General features: G+C 45.2%; 2 protein-coding genes across 2 annotated transcripts in view; one reads left to right on the plus strand and one right to left on the minus strand.

Moving 5' to 3' along the window:
* eva1aa (eva-1 homolog A, regulator of programmed cell death a) overlaps nt 1-14,764 on the minus strand; it is a 59,085-nt gene extending 44,321 nt beyond the window's left edge. The window contains exon 1 of the mRNA XM_079290788.1: nt 14,650-14,764. Within this exon, the coding sequence (XP_079146914.1) occupies nt 14,650-14,758 (109 nt within the window). The 5' untranslated portion in view covers nt 14,759-14,764. The remainder of the gene's footprint in view (nt 1-14,649) is intronic.
* Nucleotides 14,765-15,511: 747 nt separating this feature from the next.
* mrpl19 (mitochondrial ribosomal protein L19) lies at nt 15,512-17,764 on the plus strand. The gene is made up of 6 exons (XM_079291267.1): nt 15,512-15,627; nt 15,835-15,958; nt 16,053-16,171; nt 16,451-16,585; nt 16,909-17,090; nt 17,275-17,764. Exons 1-6 carry the CDS (start codon nt 15,549-15,551, stop codon nt 17,494-17,496), a joined length of 861 nt encoding a protein of 286 aa, XP_079147393.1. The 5' UTR covers nt 15,512-15,548; the 3' UTR covers nt 17,497-17,764.
* Nucleotides 17,765-19,453: the final 1,689 nt, after the last annotated feature.

Genomic DNA, 19,453 nt, shown 5'->3' on the forward strand with positions numbered 1-19,453 from the left:
CCACATTTCACACAGGGTGAGAGGGAACTTGGCATTCCCCCTGACAGTGAGACCACACACACACACACACACACACACACACACACACACACACGCATAGAAAACGTCAACCCAAACAATGTAGGAGCAAGCCGCAGCGCTTGGCTCTTGAGGCCAGGGTGTGTGGTGCACTGGAGTAACAGTATCACATTATTACGGCTGGTTCTTGGCAAGGCGCCCGTGCCATGAGAGACCACGGGTTTGCGTAGCCCTCTGAGCCTCGGGTACAGCGGTGTAACCATGGAAATGGCCGAGGTTATGAAGAGGGTGAAACAGAGAGGGATGAAGGTGGATGATTGAATTTGCTCAGGCCACTTGGAGGAGGAGTTTCTTGGAGAGAGGGATCACCACATACACACACATACGCCATGCCTCCGCCATACAAAGAGGGATTGTGGGTAAAAGCAAACAGATTATCTCACACAAACCCTCAGGTGCTTTCTAAAGAATCCATTTCTCTTTTTCAGCCATCCCACCCTCCTCCCACCCTCCTCCCACTCTCTCTCTGTCTTCTTCAGGATCATGACTATTGTTCCCTTCACGCTACCTGTTGACTGAAGACTCCTTTCAAGGCCAACAAATCAGGCGGGGTTGAGGCACCTGTGTACACCGCCCAGCCAATGACAGGTGTCCCTCAGAGGCAGAAGGCTGAACAATGCAGGAGGAACACCCAGGCGTCTCTCGTCCTCCCTGTTCCTTTTCATGTGGGGCCAGACTCCTTCCTTAACTAGCTCTCTGCCCTTTCCCTTGACAAACGCGCCGCACTATTATGTCTGCTGTTTTGTTTATTCGGTCATTAAAAGACAGGAGGTTGCGGACGCGATCACTGTTCGTGTACTAACAGGATCGCTTTTGCCGTGAACTGGACTGAAAGGCGTGCAAGGTCCATTTACTCTCTGCACAAGCAGCATAGGGATGTGTTATAAACATAGGCGCAGACGACGGGCACCTGCTTTTTGTATCTATCATCCAACGCAGATGGGAACTTGTCACATGATGCCGTTTAACCTGTCAGCAGGCGTAATCTTTCAGCCAATTGTAAAGCTAGAATGGGAGGCCCTTGCGAATGTTAGCGCCTCATTTGTGGTCATGTGATGACCCTAAAGTCTGACCCATCGGTGGAGAGGTCAGGTATGATGAAGATTAGTGACGGGCCGCTGTGTTGTGTCAACATGACACAGAGCGAGGCCTGTTGGGAGAAGGCTTTCCTCCCTGGGATTCACTGATTAGACACAACCTGGTGCAGGTCACATACCAATGCCGATTGTGGGTAAATATGCTTCTTTATTACGTCCGTATAACGTGCATTTTCCCAGCTGGAGCTCCCACTGCAATCTCAGCCGTCTCTCCTCTCAGGTCCGACCAAGAGGAAGCTCTTATTCACTTTCTTCATGGTCCACTAAGCTGAGGTGTTCAGTGTCTGCTACGAAATGAGAGCGACAGGTATTTCTCACGTGAAGCGAGCGCAGGAGGGAGGAAGAGAAAGGAGAGAGGAGAAAGGGCGACGGTTTGACTCCAGAGGCAGCTCAGGTGGAGTTTGTTACTCCTGCTCAGGGCTTTCCCCTGCTTTTGAAAGATGCCACCTCCTCCTATTGGCTGGAGCATGAACAATGTATTACTGAGGTGTTATAATAGCGCAGGCTTAATGCTGCTTATTATTCAACTGCTTACTCATTTCACTGGATTTGATGTTGCTTGTGAGGTAATGTTTGTAAAGCCTCTTGCATTGGGCAATGATGATTCATATTGCAGAATAGTAGAGGATTACATCTTAGCTTAGTGGCTCAAAGGTTCCAGTGTAAATTGTATTTTAGAGATAATCAGCAGGCATAGTAGGTGTAACTACAACCGCTTTAAATAGATCATGTAGAACAATACAGACGTATCTGTAACAAGTCCTCGAAGCACATTCCATAGAAAGTAAGGAACCAAGACATTCTTGAAAGCTATAGAATCAAAAGGCTGGATTGTGTTTCATCTTGGTACATTCTGGATTTAGGCATTGACAGCTTCATGACTTTATTGGTGTTATTTTAGGCAAATTATAGCCATCAAACCATCAAATGTTCAAAGATGCAGGACTGCAGGCCTGCTGCTGGAGGAGGAATTCCCTTTAAGTGGTGATTACTGGGAAGAGCGGAGGTTTCCCACAAAGACGCTCGCCGCGCTCTGGCAACACTCTAGGGGAGGCTGGTGGAGATGAAGAGGACGATGAACAGAAGAGAAGAAGATACGTGACGGAGGAGGAAAGTGGTAGATAAAGACATGCTGAATCCAAAGAGACACCTGCTACACAATCAAGTGGGAATTCAAAAATGTGAAAAGATGTCGAGAGGGAAGTGGTTTTAATTGGACGAGAGAAGAGAAAGACAGCGCACTGGTCGGGAGAAAAAAAGCTAAAGGGATCCTTTAAAAGTGAAGCCACAGCTTACAGGATGTGGCAGCAGAGGTCCAAAGGCCAAAGCTGGTGGCTTTCGGCCCTGCAATTACTTTTCTCCTCAGACCACAAGGGCCTGGAGCGCGGCCTGGAGTTTAGATAAAGCAACCACCGGTTCTAAATCATACGTCGTCAAAACTCTGCATTCACCTCTTCTTCCCTGAACTTGAGCTGAAGATATGATCGCTGAAGGAGACGGGTTCATGAGGTGTGTCGTCATGAAATGAGACCTCGAACGTGACAAGAAAACGGAGCAAAAGTTCAGACGGATGCCGCAAAGGACACACCGCTGCACAATGGACATGACGTCAAAGGAAAGCCATACCATCAACGGCTGCTGTAAAGATGCCGGTGCAAACTGCTAAGCCATTCAGATTTGCATTCCTCTGCTTACAATACATTCGTCGTGCTGCTATAGTCATGTTTTGGATTAGCCTACTTTCTTGCTAATCGCGCAATGGGGCAGAAGAAGAGCATTGAGATGTTTTGCTCAAACCTAAGCAGATCAATTTGAGTTCGAGCAGGATTGCCTTTTAAACTAATCAAGTATACTGCACATTTAAAGTTCTTTCAAGTGCAGCTGTAAGTGCTGAGTTAAACAATCTGAGATTTTGTGCATGAATTTGAGCTGAAAGATGATATAAGGGTTTGTAGAGCACAGTTGGGTGATAACTCTCTGCAGGCTTGTCACTATGAGTGACTCCTGCTATATAACACAGTCATTTGATCCACAGTTAATGTCTTTTATTTGTGTTTTTAGTCATCGGTAGCATGGTGGTGTGCAGAACAAGTGGAAAAGCGTGTGCCAGAAGTGGGGGCTGTATTGTATTGACAGCATTAATGGGCGGCACGTGACGGCTGTTGAAGTGAGTGAGGTGCAGGATTCCTAGAGTACTTACTGAACATGTTAGCGCACACACACACTGTACACAGTTTTTTTGGGGGGGGATGGGGGGGGGGGATGGGGGTGTCAGCTGAGGGGGCTTAATGACATGAGGTTGGTCCAACTGGATTTAACCCCAGCATTAATCTTTGACTACACACGAAAGAGTGTCCTCCCCCTTTTCCCCAGGATACAAACCCAGCATGCGTTTCACACGTTGCCTTCAAACTTCACATCAAACAACAGCTAATGAAACTGGGAAGAGTGAGGCGGAAAACAGAAGGAAAACATAATGGAGAAAAACAACATGATAGAGGACGAGTAGACTGCTTCATTCTCACCCTTTTCAGTCCATCAACCATGACAAACAAACCTAATTTACATGTTTAGATTTAGTTCACCGAAATGCTGCGGTGTAAGAATCGAGAGGGAGGAGATGAGTGCATGCTAACATGTTTATCCATTTCTTTTTTTAAATCACCACATGGGCTTGCTGTATGGCGTGTATCAATATACTCAGGTGATAGTCTCCTTAATTTGAATGCCCGAGTTGCAAACATATCCTCTTTCCTCTCCCAACAGACAAGGGGCGGAGCCCGAGCAGCTGAAGCCATTAAACCGGAGACACAAACACTGTGCTTGCCCGATGGCTTATCTTTCTAACAAATACACACACAACACACACACACACACACACACACACACACACACACACACACACACACGCACGCATATCCACAAAAACCCACAGAGGCATGCAGAGGCCCACGAACCTCAATCTGCTGGACATGATCAACAAACTTCCACACCCAGCCCAGCCCCCAGCTTTCCTGAACACATCATATTCATTTGCTTACACTCTGACGTACCAGTCCAACAGCAGCACTCTCCCAGGCTTATAATGGGCTGTGTGTGTGTGTGTGTGTGTGTGTGTGTGTGTGTGTGTGTGTGTGTGTGTGTGTGTGTGCGTGTGTGTGTGTATTATGGCCAATGGGTCTTAAAAGGACAAAATGATCAAAAACCTTTTCACTATACCAAAAGGAAAGAACATCTTAAGACTAAAAAGAAATAAACACCAGGCAGAGGAGGCAACAAGGGCTTCATCCTGAAAAATGTACTGATGTATGAATATAACAAATAGATAAATGGTTGAAAAATGATGGAAAAAACAATATTAGGTGTTTTAAGGCCGCCATGAACGCTCAAACCAGACAAAAGCATTCGTTATCGTGATGCTGGTGTTGGAGAGCGCTGCATGTCGGTCTAAAATCTGCCATCAGAGTTCAATTGGTCACAGCATAGAATTCAAATGGCTTTCACAAAAGCATTCAGTGAAAACTTGTATCAGGCGGGACGAGAAATGTTTGCTGTGGAGGAGAACATAAACGCAACCCGCTCCTCTTGCTCCTCTCGCTCGTTGCTGCTTGTGCAGCAGAGAAACTGATCCACACAGAACGGTTTGGCTTAAATGAAATCACGAGAGCAGCTTAGGCTAATAACTTAGTCACGTTAGCTGAAAGGCAGCGGTTGATCTTTCAGGATATCAGCTTCAGCTACTTCTACAGACAACAGGAGGACGTCCACCTGTGGGTCTGTTGTCTAAGCTCATCCTGAGGGGGTGACCGGGTAATAAACATCTGCCGGGCTGGAGAGAGGCCATCTAAGTCTACCCCAGGGAGTCGCCAAAAAAACGAAACACTGGTCCCACCCAAGCCCTCTCATGACCTCTGTTAGCACGTGCTTCTCCTTATGACCCCCGGGGGTCAAAGGGCACAAGGCGAGAGGACGTTTTTACTCGGAGTCTCTGCACATGTGTGTTCCTCATCGTTGCTCGGATGGGGTGAGAGGGGTGGAAGAGTGATGGGCACAGAGGTTTGGAGAACAGCCTCCCTGATGTTTGGATGCATGTCCAGACGCCCACAGAGACAAACAGAAAAAGTGTGTGACGGAGAAAAAGACACGGGGAGATGGCCAGAGAGAGCCAGAGGAAGAGGAATCTGTCATTTTAATGGTCACTTTTATGGCCTGGGAGAGTTGGGTGGCATCCAGACTGCCTCATCACTGACCAGTCTGGCAGACACCACACAGATGCACGAGTGTGTTGAGCTTTATTGCCACAAAGTGAACGACAGATGTACCTTTCATCAGTCGTCCTCACCGCAGCGGATTGGATTTTAGTGATTGTTGGGTGGGGCAGTGGTAGCCTAAGGCTTAGAGAAGACAGCTTGTGACAGAAAGGTCATCTCCTTTCACTTCTTTTTGCTGCTGTTGTGCAGTTCAGTCAGACAAACGCCGAGGACTCAACCATTTATCGTCAATTATATACATTTAGAGTTGGAGAAGACTCTGCTCTTTGAGGGAGCGCTCAAAGAACCTGATTTTCTGCTGGAGAACGAATCCCCTCTCGTTAAAAACATAAGTCAACGAATCTTCGATAAATAACAAAAAGAACAGGTACTTTGATACCCATGAGTGTCAGCTGCTATCGCTGAGGAGAAGGAGCCAGTGTGAGAAGCGCAGACTGAAACAGGAGCAAGTTTGGAAAGCTTCATTGATGCAATTGGCAGCAAAATATTTTGGCCAAAGTTTCAGAATTCATCCAAAATTGACCCAGAATCTGAAAGTGAAGCCATTATCACTGCAGAATCATTTTAAGGTTTCTGTAACACGTGGTTTTTACAGTGCGCCTCACATTCTGTCAGCAATGCTTCTTGTCTTTTATGTACAAAATATGTACAAAAATTGTACCTTTGAATTAAAGTTACATACTTTTTTATATTAAGTAAAAACTAATTAACAATGACTGTGCCTTTTACCTCCACAACCACACACTATTCTGTCATTACACCCCGGCTACCCTGGCATCAGTTCCAGGAGCCTCCCTCCTCCGTCATGTAATGTAATGAGTTTGAATGCAATAACAGAAGGCAGCATACCTCTATCAAGGTTCGAGCATGTGTGCTGTGAAAAAAATAGAGATATTTCCTTTGAGCAAAAAAAAGAGGGAGAAGTGGGTGGGCACTCAGAGGTCGAGGTTTTTGGGGAATTAACAAGCTTATTGGGGGGGCTGCACTGTGAAAACAAGCACTAGAACAACTCCTTAGGAGCTGAGGGAGGGGAAAGCCGTCTGCAGCATGTCTAATGGGACTTAGCGGGGCGAGATCCCCTTCCATTTACAACAAACCCAGACGTATCTGCAGGAATGACCGGACTGGATGTGAAAGCTTACCTTTCCCTATTCATTCTGAGTTTCACAGAGAGTTTGTTTTTGTAGCTATAACTGGGGTCTCCTTGGGTAAAACTCCTCTCGCCTGTTGAATGTAAAGTCTCGATCTGTATAACATCCGCTGCTCCACACATAAACCCTTTGCTGTACTACCACCGCACTATAATTAACGATTATTTTCATAAATCGACTCGGCTTTTTTTCTCCAAATGATACGTTTGTTGCCCTCACAGAGCCTGGTGTGTGATGTCATTACTCTCTAGTCTGGCAAGCAAAAAAACCCAAAACCCAGAAATGGGTTTGCTAGCCTTACGACTTTTGAATGGATTGCCATTACATTTGGCACACACATTCATGTTCCCAAGAGGATGAATTGTGATAACTTTGGTGACCAAGTAGCTGCAAAACAAAGGGCCTCCCCATCAGTTTCAGCTGTGCTTTGTCTTAAGAGTTTATAAGCAAATGCTGACATGCTTAACTAAATTGTGACCAGAAAACATTTTACTCTCTAAACATCAGCATGTTAATTTCATGGCGACCATGTTAGCATGCTGAGGTTAGCATTTGATCAAAGCCCTGTGAAGAAGGATGAATCTCTGAGCAACAAATGACTCGTATCGCAATTCAAACTGACGATAGTTACAACAACCAATGACATCTCACCAGAACTTCCACCAAGCAATCAGCCAACAGCCCAGGGCCATGAAATAGTCAAGACAAACCGAAAAATGTATTCTGTCATACACATTTTCAACTTCCAGCTATCACAAGACTGACGTTTTCGGTTGACGCTGTGCTGCAAATGGAACAAATATGGTCTGTGTTTTTTTTGGACTTAATAAGCATGGAAAGAACAAGAGAAAATCCCTCTTCAGTTCCCTCCCCCCTTACCTGAGCTCGCCGGAGGGGCCAGTAAGCAACAGATTAGCAGTGCTTTGGGGAGCGGGCTGCTGTAGCATGCTGTAATGCAGACTGTCAGTCTGACACAGTTGGGGGGCTACACAATGCCTCCTTGTTCAGACTGGCCCTTCTATGCCCCACCTCTCTACCTCTCCATCTCTCCCCTCTCTCTCTCTCTGTCTCTCTCTCGGGGTTTAATCAAACCATAAAAACGAATAGTGTTCAAAATGTTCTTTTCCCTTTCCTAACAAAGCATGAGGTGGAGATGGAAGAGAGGATTGAAGGGATGGAGGAAGAAAGGATAAAAAGGAAGCCGGATCAAGGCGGACATGTTGACTCCTAAACCAAACATGAATCAGCTCCCAGGAAACAGAGAGAAACACAAAAGGGAGACAGAGGGGAGGAGGAGGGGCATCAAAGCATGGTTGACATTCTCTGAGATGCAGGAGCAGAAAAGGTGTGTGTGTGCGCATGGTTTTCAGCGTGTGTGTGTGTCATGGGGCTCGCTGAGAGCATAATTCAGCAGCCTGCACATAAGTGTGCACACACCCACCGGTCTCTTTCTCACAACTGTTTACAGCTGAGTTTCATCCTTTAAATGCGTGGTGCAACCCCTTTGTGCTTGCAGCAGCAGGTATCACACTGCTTCATCTGATTCCCAACGTCAACACAAACTCTCTCTGGAAAATACCTTGTCTGTGCTCAAAATATGACAAATGAGACTGCATTCTTAATTAACCGCACGATTGTTGTCGAAACAGAGATGTGAGTACAGCTCGCTAAACTGCAGCTGCACGCAACAGCGCCGGGGTGTCACTAAAGAATCTCCCTCACGCGTTTTTTCACGGTGTTTTCTTTGGGGCTTCTTACACCTCCCCCAAGCAAGAGAGGGCAAGTGCAAACACACACCTGACGATGTCTACATATACATCTTTGCAGTAAAATGCTTTAGGAATTAGACTCCTCTTCTCTCCCCAATAACAGTTATTACGAGAAATGTGGGTGGTTTTAGGGATTGACAGAAATCTATGCTAAATAATGATTATCATATTACGGGTTGATTGTAAGCCGTGATTACGACGCACAGCCTTGTTCAGCCGGTAGTTAGAAGTCATCCACGGCCTATACGTAGGTCATTTTTGAGTTTATAAAAAACAGGTTGGAGACAGACGCCGTTTGAAAAGGTGCACCTACTCTCACTCAGATTATAGTGATTTTTCAGAGCCTCAGCCCTCAGTCAACACACTGATAACACCCCATTACAGTATATTGGTGAGACCCTAAGGCTGCTTCACACCTGTAGTTTGTTTTATTTGATTTAGAGAAGAAGAAAAAAAACACTAAATTGTTGACTTTTTTTCTTCTGGACTGTTTTTGATTTTTTCTTACAAATGAACCAAGAGCCTTTTATTCAGTTATTAAGTTACTGACTGTCATCCTGCTTCATCAGCACTACATCAACACACATCGCAAAATCAAAGAGGTCCTGTAAGGTATAACTGACTACAAGCTTGATTCGGATTATTACACTGCCACTTATAACAATAACAACATATAGATGCATGTAAACTGAATGACTGTCTTGTGTCACAATATTAAATGGTAAATGTACTGCATTTATAAAGCCCTTTTCTTTCTTTCTCTCTTGTCTTAGTGACCATTTAAAGCGCTTCACAACACAAGCCATGCATTCACATGCTCTCAGTCAGGCACAGCGGATAGTTACAGTGTGGGCACGAAATAGCACTCATCAGAGAGTCAGAGTGAGACACACAAGTACTTCAGCTTTGTTTATACTCGCGCATTGGCGCCGTAGCGCGAGCTTCTGCAGATGGCGCCCGAGAAGGAACGGAGGCGTTTATTGTGCTACATCATTCTCCGTAACGACAGAGGGCGTACAAACAAATTGAACTGTGAAGAATCAAAAAGACAGAGAGAGTAACCAATAGATATGCCCATAGACTTCAGGCATAACCAACGCCATAAACCATCCTCCACAATGCCGAGGAGGGAATGTAATTATCTGTGAACTCATATTCATGGAATACTGTATTGCCTTCGTACAAGTCCTGTAAAGAAACAAGTTACGTATTGCATGCATTTGAAATAAACAAAGGTTGGATATCCTGGAAACAATATGTAAATCGTGCTTTTATCAGTGAATTATTCGTGACAGTCACGCGATTGCGAGTGCCAAGTTACAAAACCTCAGAGGTGCACAACCAAGTGCCGCGACCACTTGTGGGGGGGGGGGGGGGGGGGGGGGGGGGGGTTCTACGTTTTATGTTGAAAAACAGAACACACACACACATTAAGAGTAGCATTCCCTTTACACAAAGAGAACAGAACATCACCCCACTGGGCGCTCTGTGGGACGGCAGCAGAATAACTTGATGTTGATGTGTAACACACTGAAAATGCTCACATGCTGACAAATGCCTTTCTGTTGTTTTCGTGGCACCAGGAATTTAGTTTAATATTACCAGCAGCCAAATGATGAACTGAGCATGACCTCAGTCAGGAGGCGCTGCCTTCCCACACACATCTTGGCAATGAGACACAAACATACTTTGATTGGTGCACGTTAATATGGCTTTTGTGCCGAGACTTGACCCAAAGCTCGTTTTCAACTCATTTTCACATTCATCTTGTCGACGCGTTTGTGTTCAAAGCGTTGTCCTGAAGTCCCTTCACCCCGTTGCTGTCGGAGTCAAATAGAAAGTCAATCCATTTCAAGAAGCTGAAGTTCAACAAGGTTTTAATAAGTCTTTATGATGCCCGTGTCTATTACTGGTGCGAGGTTGGGTAATGTCATTTCCTCACGCTGAAGGGGAGCATGAGGGGAAGAGTTGTTTCCTGTTGTAAACACTCATCTCTCATCGTTGCTTGATGTGTGTGTTTGTTGATGTACTTATTGTATCCAGGGGGAGGAACCAACAGTCTTTCATCGTCATCATGTTGTGCCAGATTTACGCTTCAAATTACACAACCGCACGCTCCCGCTGTATGGCAACCCCTGTGCCATGAATGCACACAGGCGCGCACACAATCAGCGGTTATCTACATCACACGCACCCACAAACTCTTCAGCGTCACATTTGTTTAGAAGGGATTTAAAAGGATTTGGATTTGAGAAGCGGATTCTAAACTACATTCAGATTTGATGCAATGTTTTGAAACCCCGACAAAAACTGAAAACAACACATGCCATTAAAGAACTCACTCCCTCGTTGACACCCAACAACTCTGTGTTGTGATAGCATCATGCAATGAATCAGAATATCTTGACACTTCACTCCTTTGGGGAACTCGCCCACAGAGAGGGCTCTTTGAACAGCAGCAGCTCCCCCCTCTCTGTTCAGCCGGAGAGAAAAGCCGCCTGATGCCCTCGCTGTCCGCCGAGCCGCCTGCCTCCGCCGCAGTAGACAAAACAAGTGGGAGGCAGGATTTGTTGAGACAGAGCTCACCTGGCGCACACAAGACACCGAAACAGTGATCAGGCAAGCCCTAGGGAGGGGTAGAGGCAGCGAGGTGGTGGGGAGAGGAGGCAAGGGAGCTCCGATAGTCACTCAGGGGCTTCCATCACCGTTTCAGAGGCTCCATTCACATAATGAGGGCCACTTTTGCTTAAAATATCAGTGTGGGAATGTGGTTAATTCCTGATAATACTCTAAACAACAGACTCCGGCCGACAGACTTTAAATTCTGTTTTTTAAATTGTATTTAGATTGTTGGACTCTGTGAACAAATCTTTAACGCATCAATCTGGGAATAGTGTTCGAAAATGGATGTCAAAACTTTGCATCCTGGGAACAGCTGATTTTACAACAAGATGACAAGTGGTATTCACGTCATATCTGACCCGTCTTGAGTTTAATTAAAAAAAACTGAGTATCTAAAAAATACTCCGTTTGCTGTCATTTCAGACTTTCAAGGAACGGTAGCAAATCCTCACATTTGAGAATCCAAAAGCCATCAAATGTTTGCCATTTCTGCTTGATAAATTACTTTTAAATGAGTAATTCATTTTCTGTTGAAGACCAATCGATCAGTTGTCTCGTTTCAGCTGTAATTGTTTGAGCAACACTTTTTCCAATCAAACATTCTGCAAGAAAATCCAGTAAACTACAGCATCTATATCTCAGTAAACATGGGAACACAGGCCGGAGAGGCTCTGACCAAAAACCCAATATGTGTATCAAATGTTAAAACACTGAAAAAGTAAATATAAAAACTGATAAAAACAAAAACCTACTTCACAGCTTTGAAGTTATCCAAACATCTGCCTCTTCTGAGCGGAATTTAAATTCATGACCTCAAGAAAACGCTGTTTTTCTTTCTTTCTTTCCCGACAGTGGTCAACATGTGTGATGAGGTTCGACAGGGGGGAACAAAGAGCAAGATGGATGATAACTCCCCCTAACCACACACTCACAGTTACTATGGGCTGACCTCAGTTGACCCCTCAACAGCCTCACATCCCATTGACAGGGGTTAAATGGGGTTTTGCCTAGAGGGTTTAATGAAAGAGAAGAAAAGTTGCTGCACTGTAACCCTTTGGCAGCGTCATATATTTTGTCTGGTAACAAACAACTGGGTCTGAAATGTTCTGTGCTTAAAAAGGACATACAATACATCTTTGTGTTGGAAGTAACTCACAGTCGAAAGGCCCAGTTGTAGCAAATGCTAGATTCCTGTCATTGTTTCGCCTTTTTTTTTTTTTTTTAAAACAGTCCAGCATTCATCACACAGCATATGTGTTGACAAAAAAAACATGTTTTCTGACTTTGTTAGGCAGATTATTTTGTCAGTATAATGTCAAAAATATACCCATCACACCCTAAAGACCAATCTCACGTCTTCAAATTACTTTCATTGTCCAACCACGACAAAAAAAACTTTTTCTATTTACTTAAGACAAAGAAAGCTCACAGTCTGATGAAGAACAGTCACATAACAAGCTTGTCATGTGAGTAAACCTGAACAAATGGATATACATGTAGGGGAGGCGACGATAACGCCGTGTACTGTAGATTATATGAACAAAACAACAGCAGCAAAGCATCAATGACTCGTTGAACATTGGGCATAATTAGCTTGCTGGCTACGTCAGCCCACGGGGCTCTTAAGTGTTGCTCGGCTCACTCCACACCTGTAATTACCCGTTCAGGCAGCTGTATAATAGAAAATGATAACGGGGGGGGGGGGGGACAGAATCAAAACACCCACCAACATGCGGTCGTTTGCGGTCGTTTACTCGAGTTGTCAACAGACGATGCAAACACAAGACATACAGAGAGGCAGGAACTAAGAATATGATGTGCATTCCTTTGGAAATCAACAGTTGTCTCCGCTGGGTCACTTCACCGCAGGTTCACCGATGGGACCAGATTTTCCACCATCACCAATCCGACCGCATGACCGATAAGAGGCCTGAGCATCGGATGCTCCACCACATCTACTTCTGTCAGCCTGGCAGCACCTGTCAATCAAAAAACACCCCTCTCAGTCTCCAGGGAGACTCCACTGGTCAAGAATGTGAGGACTGAAGGATGTCTTTGTCCCCGAGGTATTCTTAAGTCCTCTTTCTCATGTCATTCACTGGGCATGCTTTGTCAGCATTTCTGTTCAAGCATGTTGCACAGAGTTCCTGAGGAGCAAAACCAAATCACATCTGGGGACTCAACACCGGCGTCCCTTCAAAACCGATCTCAGGTCCACGTAACGCAATGGAAGATCCCAAAATGACAGCAGTGTCTCCTCCCCATCCCCCTATGGTATCAATGAGCCAGGACAAAAAAGAAAATTACTTCACTCGTCGCATGTCGAGACACTTAACCCCAAAAATTGCTGCCGTAGTTGTGCCTACGGTGTATAGATAGGTACTGAATTGTAAGTCGCTTTGGATAAAAGCGTCTGCTAAATGACTGTAATGTAATGTAAACCTGCACCGACCGGTGGAAATCTGGATGCAGATGCTCTAATAGCAACCGTGTTGCTTAATTCACCACCATTTAATCCACTCACTCATAGCATTCATGACCAAACCAACAGCCACGGACACATACATGACAATTACAGAAATGTAACCTTGTTAACAGCCTTCACTTCACCGTGATCTTTAGCAGCTCATTAGGCATTGGACACACACACACACACACACACACACACACACACACACACACACACACACACACACACACACACACACACACACACACACACACACACACACACAAAGGGCATGTTACATCTGCTCTTCAGCACCTTTTTCCCCACAGTGGTACTCTGCTCGTTCCCAACCATTAGACCCATTAGAGACCAATTAACACCGACACAAAGCTGCCTTCCAGTTTCATGGCACAGTAAACAAAACCTGCAGGCTTGCCTTGGGCTCAGCAGAGCTCAATGGTCTTTAATGCAACACAGAAAAAACAACAACTCATTAGTTTAGCAACACGCTGCCTTTTCTTGGCGCACATACAAGCCCACAGATTCAGTCGCACCGGATTGCACATAAACCTAATTGGCAGGTCCTGGGCACTGATATGACTCGCATTGACTTTGCTTTCTTCTCTGAGCAGTAAATCTGCAGCACTTGGTCGAGACAATAGTTCCCATCTAGTAACACATGAACCCATTTATCTCCATTCCATCAATGGGATGTGTGTGTGTTGCAGATATACGCGGCACTGATAAACCAAGCCTTAATCCCCGACAGCCAGTAAAGGACAACCTGTCGTTTGAAGTGCCTCAACGTGGGTCCGAATTTGCCAAAAGAGAAAGGCTTTTTCCACATGTTAAAGTTGTTCATTCTGCTCGGTTTGAGAAACAAACACGCGAGTGCGCATGCTGCAGCACGCCACGGGCACGGGTCGTCCTGGGACGAGAGGTTCATGCGACACACAGCACTGAGATCACTGCTCATATTTGTTTTGAGTGTCGTGCTCAACGAATTAAAGCATGCGTAATGACTCGTTTTTTTATTTTTGAATCTACTAAGCTGCTAATTGTTTACTTCTCTCGCGTAAAAACAGGATGAGGCTTAATTGAGAGCACACAACAAGTATCTGGCCATCTGAACGTACACCGTTGCATCGTTGCGTTTGTAAAAACAACTTTTAGACTACAAAAAAACAGAAACACAACAGAACAATTCCCAACCTGAAAGGTCTGACGAGCCCTTGGTGAGATCGCTGAGGACGCTCAGACACGTAATTCCCAACAGGAGCGCAGAACTGACGGCTGAGAGAGTCCCATCTGAGAGGAACATCCTTGAAGCATTAAAGTTTGTGCGTTTTTTTTCCGTAGCACTACAAAGTCCAGCAGCCGCATTGGGTTTCAGGTGCTGCGTCGCGTGCGGGAGATGTGCGGTCCCATGTCTCTAGTCCTCCCTCATCCTCCCACCACACCGCCGTGAGACTGTGCGGGTCGAGCAGTGCACTGCTCTCTGAGTGCATTTCTGACTGCGTGTTGTGGAGGCAGCCCACCTGCAGGACCGCCGCGCCCCTGCATGGTCTCAAAGACCCAGATTTCCCCACCAGACACAATTACAAGTAATATTCCTGCATCCACAATTTTACTTAAAAGCATAAAAGTATTAACAACAACGTAGCCTACATCAATTATTAAAAGTAAAAAATATGACAGTCATTGGAAGGCAAAATTCCCCCTTTCAGAGTGTTATATTATTGGATAGTGGCATGAGTGTATTTATTGGATAGTATTGCAATTTTTACTGACATATAGAGGAGGAGGATTCAATACTCACACCACCATTACATTTTTGAGTGGAATAAAGGTAAATCTATTTTGATCCACAAATGCATCTTTAACTGCATCGATCTTTATAATATATATTTTTGAATACAGTATTAATGTGCTACTTCCTATAGTTGTAATGCCTTTGAAACAGGACCCGGCTAGATGATGTATAACCTATGAAACGGTTGCGCCATCTTGTGGACCACAGACTTTACTGCAGATTACAACAAATCGCGTTTCATTGACCTCTCCCTACGCGGCTTCCGTACAAATACCCACGCGACAACAGAAGGTCAGACATGGCAGCCTGTGCGAAAGGGCTCGACAAATGCATGTTTTCACTGAGGTTATTACGAAACCTGCGGCTCCAAAATGAACGTAAGCAAACTGAAGAAGCTCACGTGTCTCCGGTAGTCTACTGCCAGGCCTTGGAAGATGTGTTGTACTTGTAATGTAACGTACATCCACGAACTATGAGCTAACGTTAGCTAACGCTAGACTGTTAGCTAACGACAGTTTAACATAATAGCGACCACAACTTTAACTTAACAAGACATTTTTGTCGTATTTTCTTGTTATTTCCAGGGTTCATATCGACGTCACTGTGTCGTCTGGCTCCAGCGTATAACAGCGAGGAGCCACCAAAGTTCACCCCTCCACCTAAGCCTGTCATCATAGATAAAACACAGACTGTGGCCTCTCTGCGAAAGTATGACTGACATTCCCAGATACACATGTTAACGCTGCATACTGTATACAGCATGTTTTTGTTAAGTGATGTCCTGTTTGTTCTTCCCTCTCAGGTTTCTGAGCCCAGAGTTCATCCCTCCCAGACAGAGGACAGATCCTTTTAAATTTTCCATTGAGAGGAAAGATATGATTCGCAGGAGGAAAGTCCTCAACATCCCCGAGTTCTACGCAGGTAAGAAACCTGTTTAATCCCCCAACAGACACGTGACCACTGTGAGGTGACAGGTGTAAGATTACCAAACACCTCTGCTGTCTTGGCCCTTCACTTGTGGAACTTCCTGTTTCCAAATCTTAAGACATACAAAGCCTCCTCAGATCCCATTCTTATTAACAATTTCCATTGTGTTAAATAATGCTTCTATGCTAACATCAATTGTGTTTTTAACTACGCACAAAGTGTGTTGATTGCGTCATTTTTTAAATTGTGTAAATTATTTCTGATTGTTTTCAGGGAGCATCCTGGCAGTGACCATGGCTGACCCCAATGCCAGTGGGAAAATGAACCGCTTTGTCGGCATCTGTATCCAGAGGGGTGGAAAGGGGCTGGGAGCCACATGTGTCCTGAGGAACATCATTGACAGTCAAGGTGAGGTTGATTAATTTTCCGTGTAAGCATTTCAGTGAACAAAGGTTTGCACACAGGCTGTGGCATCACTGTCTCATGACATGAAGGAATGTCTTGTTTTAAGTTAACCAAAATGTTTGATATTATTGTAAACCAGTATTAAGTCTGCCTGTCCCTTTCCCTCTATATTTGTCTATGTCCACATCTCTACCGTAGTGTTGGCCATTTATAGCTTGGTTGAGGAAGAAGACAGACTTCCTCCATCCAGAGTTCCTTAACATTTACAAGAAGTGAACCAGGCGTCCTTCAGCTAAAACGCCGGTTTCTTCATGTGTGTGTCTCAGGAGTGGAAATCTGCTACGAGTTGTACAGCCCCCGTATCCAGAAGATTGACGTGCTGAAGCTTGAGAAGAGGCTGGATGACAACCTCATGTATCTGAGAGACGCCCTGAACGAGTACAGCTCTGTCGACCCGGACATGAAGCCCGTGCCCTTCTCCCCCACTGGAGAGGTGCCTTTCAACAAGGTGAGAGAGCCTCACGATGGATCCTAATTGATAACAAAGTCCTCCAAACATATTTGTTGTACTTAATATTGTATTCCTATTAATGCAGGTATTGTTTCTAGTAATTTAGATAAAAAATGTGCCTTCGCTGGGTGGTTTTATCCAAAAGAACTGGAGCATATTATCATTTCTGTCTGTTCACCAGATGAAGGTCAGGATGCGTCCGAAGCCGTGGTCCAAACGCTGGGAACGACCCAAGTTCAACATCCAGGGCATTCGCTTTGACCTGTCCCTGACCCCAGAGAAGATGGAGCACGCCCAGAAGTGGGCCCAGCCTTGGCTGGAGTACGACATGCTGAAGGAGTACGACACGTCCAAACTGGAGGAGCAGATCCTCAGTGAGGTCCAGCGGGAGATGAGCAAGTGAGAAAGAGCCTCCTCAAATGAATTAATGTACCATCAACAGACTTTTTCAGGAGTGGGGGGGGACAGGAGCATGAGGTTTGCATGGATGTGGAACACTCTGCTGGATTAAGTTAAACTACAGCCACGCCAGCATGTGCACGGAGGAGCCAATATGGAAACTGGTGTAATCTGAGGAGTCATGCCTTCTTCTTCTTGTTTTGTCAGTCTGCTGTGCAGGAAATGCTTTTTCAGAGTCCTTTAAGTGGTTTCTATAATAAAACCATTAAACCCTCCAAGCGTTTGAATTACATTTTGTTCTCCTCAGAATCATAGGACATTGTGTTTCTGATGACTCGTGATAGATTTGTGATTGTTGTGGAGGATGGACAGTAGGTGGTGCTATTCCTCTATGAATGATGCATAACCAAGCCTTTGTTGTGTTCTGCAGCGTTTGGAGGGAAACGCTGGCATGCTCAATAAATAGAAAGCGTATCATTTCAGTTGCAACCTAAAAACAATAGTATTTTTACATTCACATGTTCCAGATTTGAGGAGCTTCTGGGGTTAAATTAATAAAGATTTCCAGATGAATCTGTAAACCTGCTTCTTTGGATCAAGCCTCAGCACCCTTCACTTAAAAAACAACAACACTGGTAGTCAGGGACCATACACAGAGGACACCCGGTAGTGTTTTACTGTTGTGGATGGAAAATTGTGGTGTTGAGATGGTATGTTAGAGCGTCAGTTGGGTTGCATAAAAACACTTGGGACTCCGCATGTTATGTCTGCTCTCTGTGAATGTGTGTGTATAAACACGCCGAATGAGTCCCTGCACTCTAATTTCTCCATATTACAGGATGAGACGCAGAGAAAATGGTCTTTAATACAGGAGTAGCAGATGTTTACTGAGCTCATTATGGACCACACAGAGTTCCTGTGTGCAGATACGCAGGAATTATTCCTGCTACCTTTAGGCTAATAGAATGGAAGACGTGCCGTTTAGAGCTTTTAACGTCGCTTACACAGCAATTCACTTTATTGGATAGAGTTAATGCTTCGCTGATTATTTCAGCCAAATTTGCCAAAATCTTCTGCACCTGTTGAACAACTGTGTCCCAGCCTCAGTGTGTTCAGTCCCATTGTTTACTCTCCACCTAATTGACCCTCTGCCCAATCATACCTGACCTGCAGCAAAGAAAACCCAACTCTATCTGCTTCTGTGTACAGGAGACTGGGAGCCTGTCCTGCACATTGTCATTATACTGCCCACTGAACCAGCTGGCCCTTTCACCTTTTCATTTTTTGACTCTCGGTATTTCTGTGTGGGACTGATTGATGTTCACTTGTGGAGGCGGTAACAGTAATGTTTATCCTCCAGCACAGTGCAGTCTCTAGGAGCATTCCACGGTGACACCACTGGACTGGTAAACCAGTTTAAACCACAAAGTTACTCAGTCTGAGTTACTGCTTCAAGGAAACTTCCTGTCTCAGTGTGTGTGTGTGTGTGTGTGTGTGTGTGTGTGTGTGTGAGAGAGAGAGTGTGTGTACGTACTACAGGGTTGTGATCTCAACTGTATGTGCCTCCCATGCCCTCAGGTTGACTTCTCTGCACCTGGAGTAAAGTTAAAGCCCTTTGGCTGGGAAAGGAGATCAAACACCAACTCGTGCGCACACACACACACACACACAGACACAGCAACTTGTAGACATGCTATCATATCAGCCTTCACAGACAGACACCTCAAACAGTGCCAAGTGTAAAAGTCTGGGACTGCCTGTCTGTCAATCCTCCTCCCAAACAAGATATGCCCCATTAACGGTTGCCGTGGAATCGGGTGGGGCATGCAGGTTGGAGGAGCCCGTAATCCCACCCCTCCAAACAAAACCAACCGTAAAGCATGGTGGGCTGATGATAGCTGCAGTGCCACACCACTATGAAGGTCAGTGCAGGAATGTAGGGAGGGACACACTCCAATAAT

The sequence above is a fragment of the Melanostigma gelatinosum genome (genome assembly GCF_949748355.1).
Source record: "Melanostigma gelatinosum genome assembly, chromosome: 19".
NCBI lineage: Eukaryota > Metazoa > Chordata > Actinopteri > Perciformes > Zoarcidae > Melanostigma > Melanostigma gelatinosum.

Excerpts from the sequence above, each read along its gene's own strand:
- mrpl19 (XM_079291267.1), top strand. The coding sequence starts at position 15,549 with ATGGCAGCCTGTGCGAAAGGGCTCGACAAATGCATGTTTTCACTGAGG. Across the intron at positions 16,172-16,450 it reads CATCCCCGAGTTCTACGCAG|GGAGCATCCTGGCAGTGACC; the intron begins GTAAGAAACCTG and ends GATTGTTTTCAG. Across the intron at positions 16,586-16,908 it reads GAACATCATTGACAGTCAAG|GAGTGGAAATCTGCTACGAG; the intron begins GTGAGGTTGATT and ends TGTGTGTCTCAG.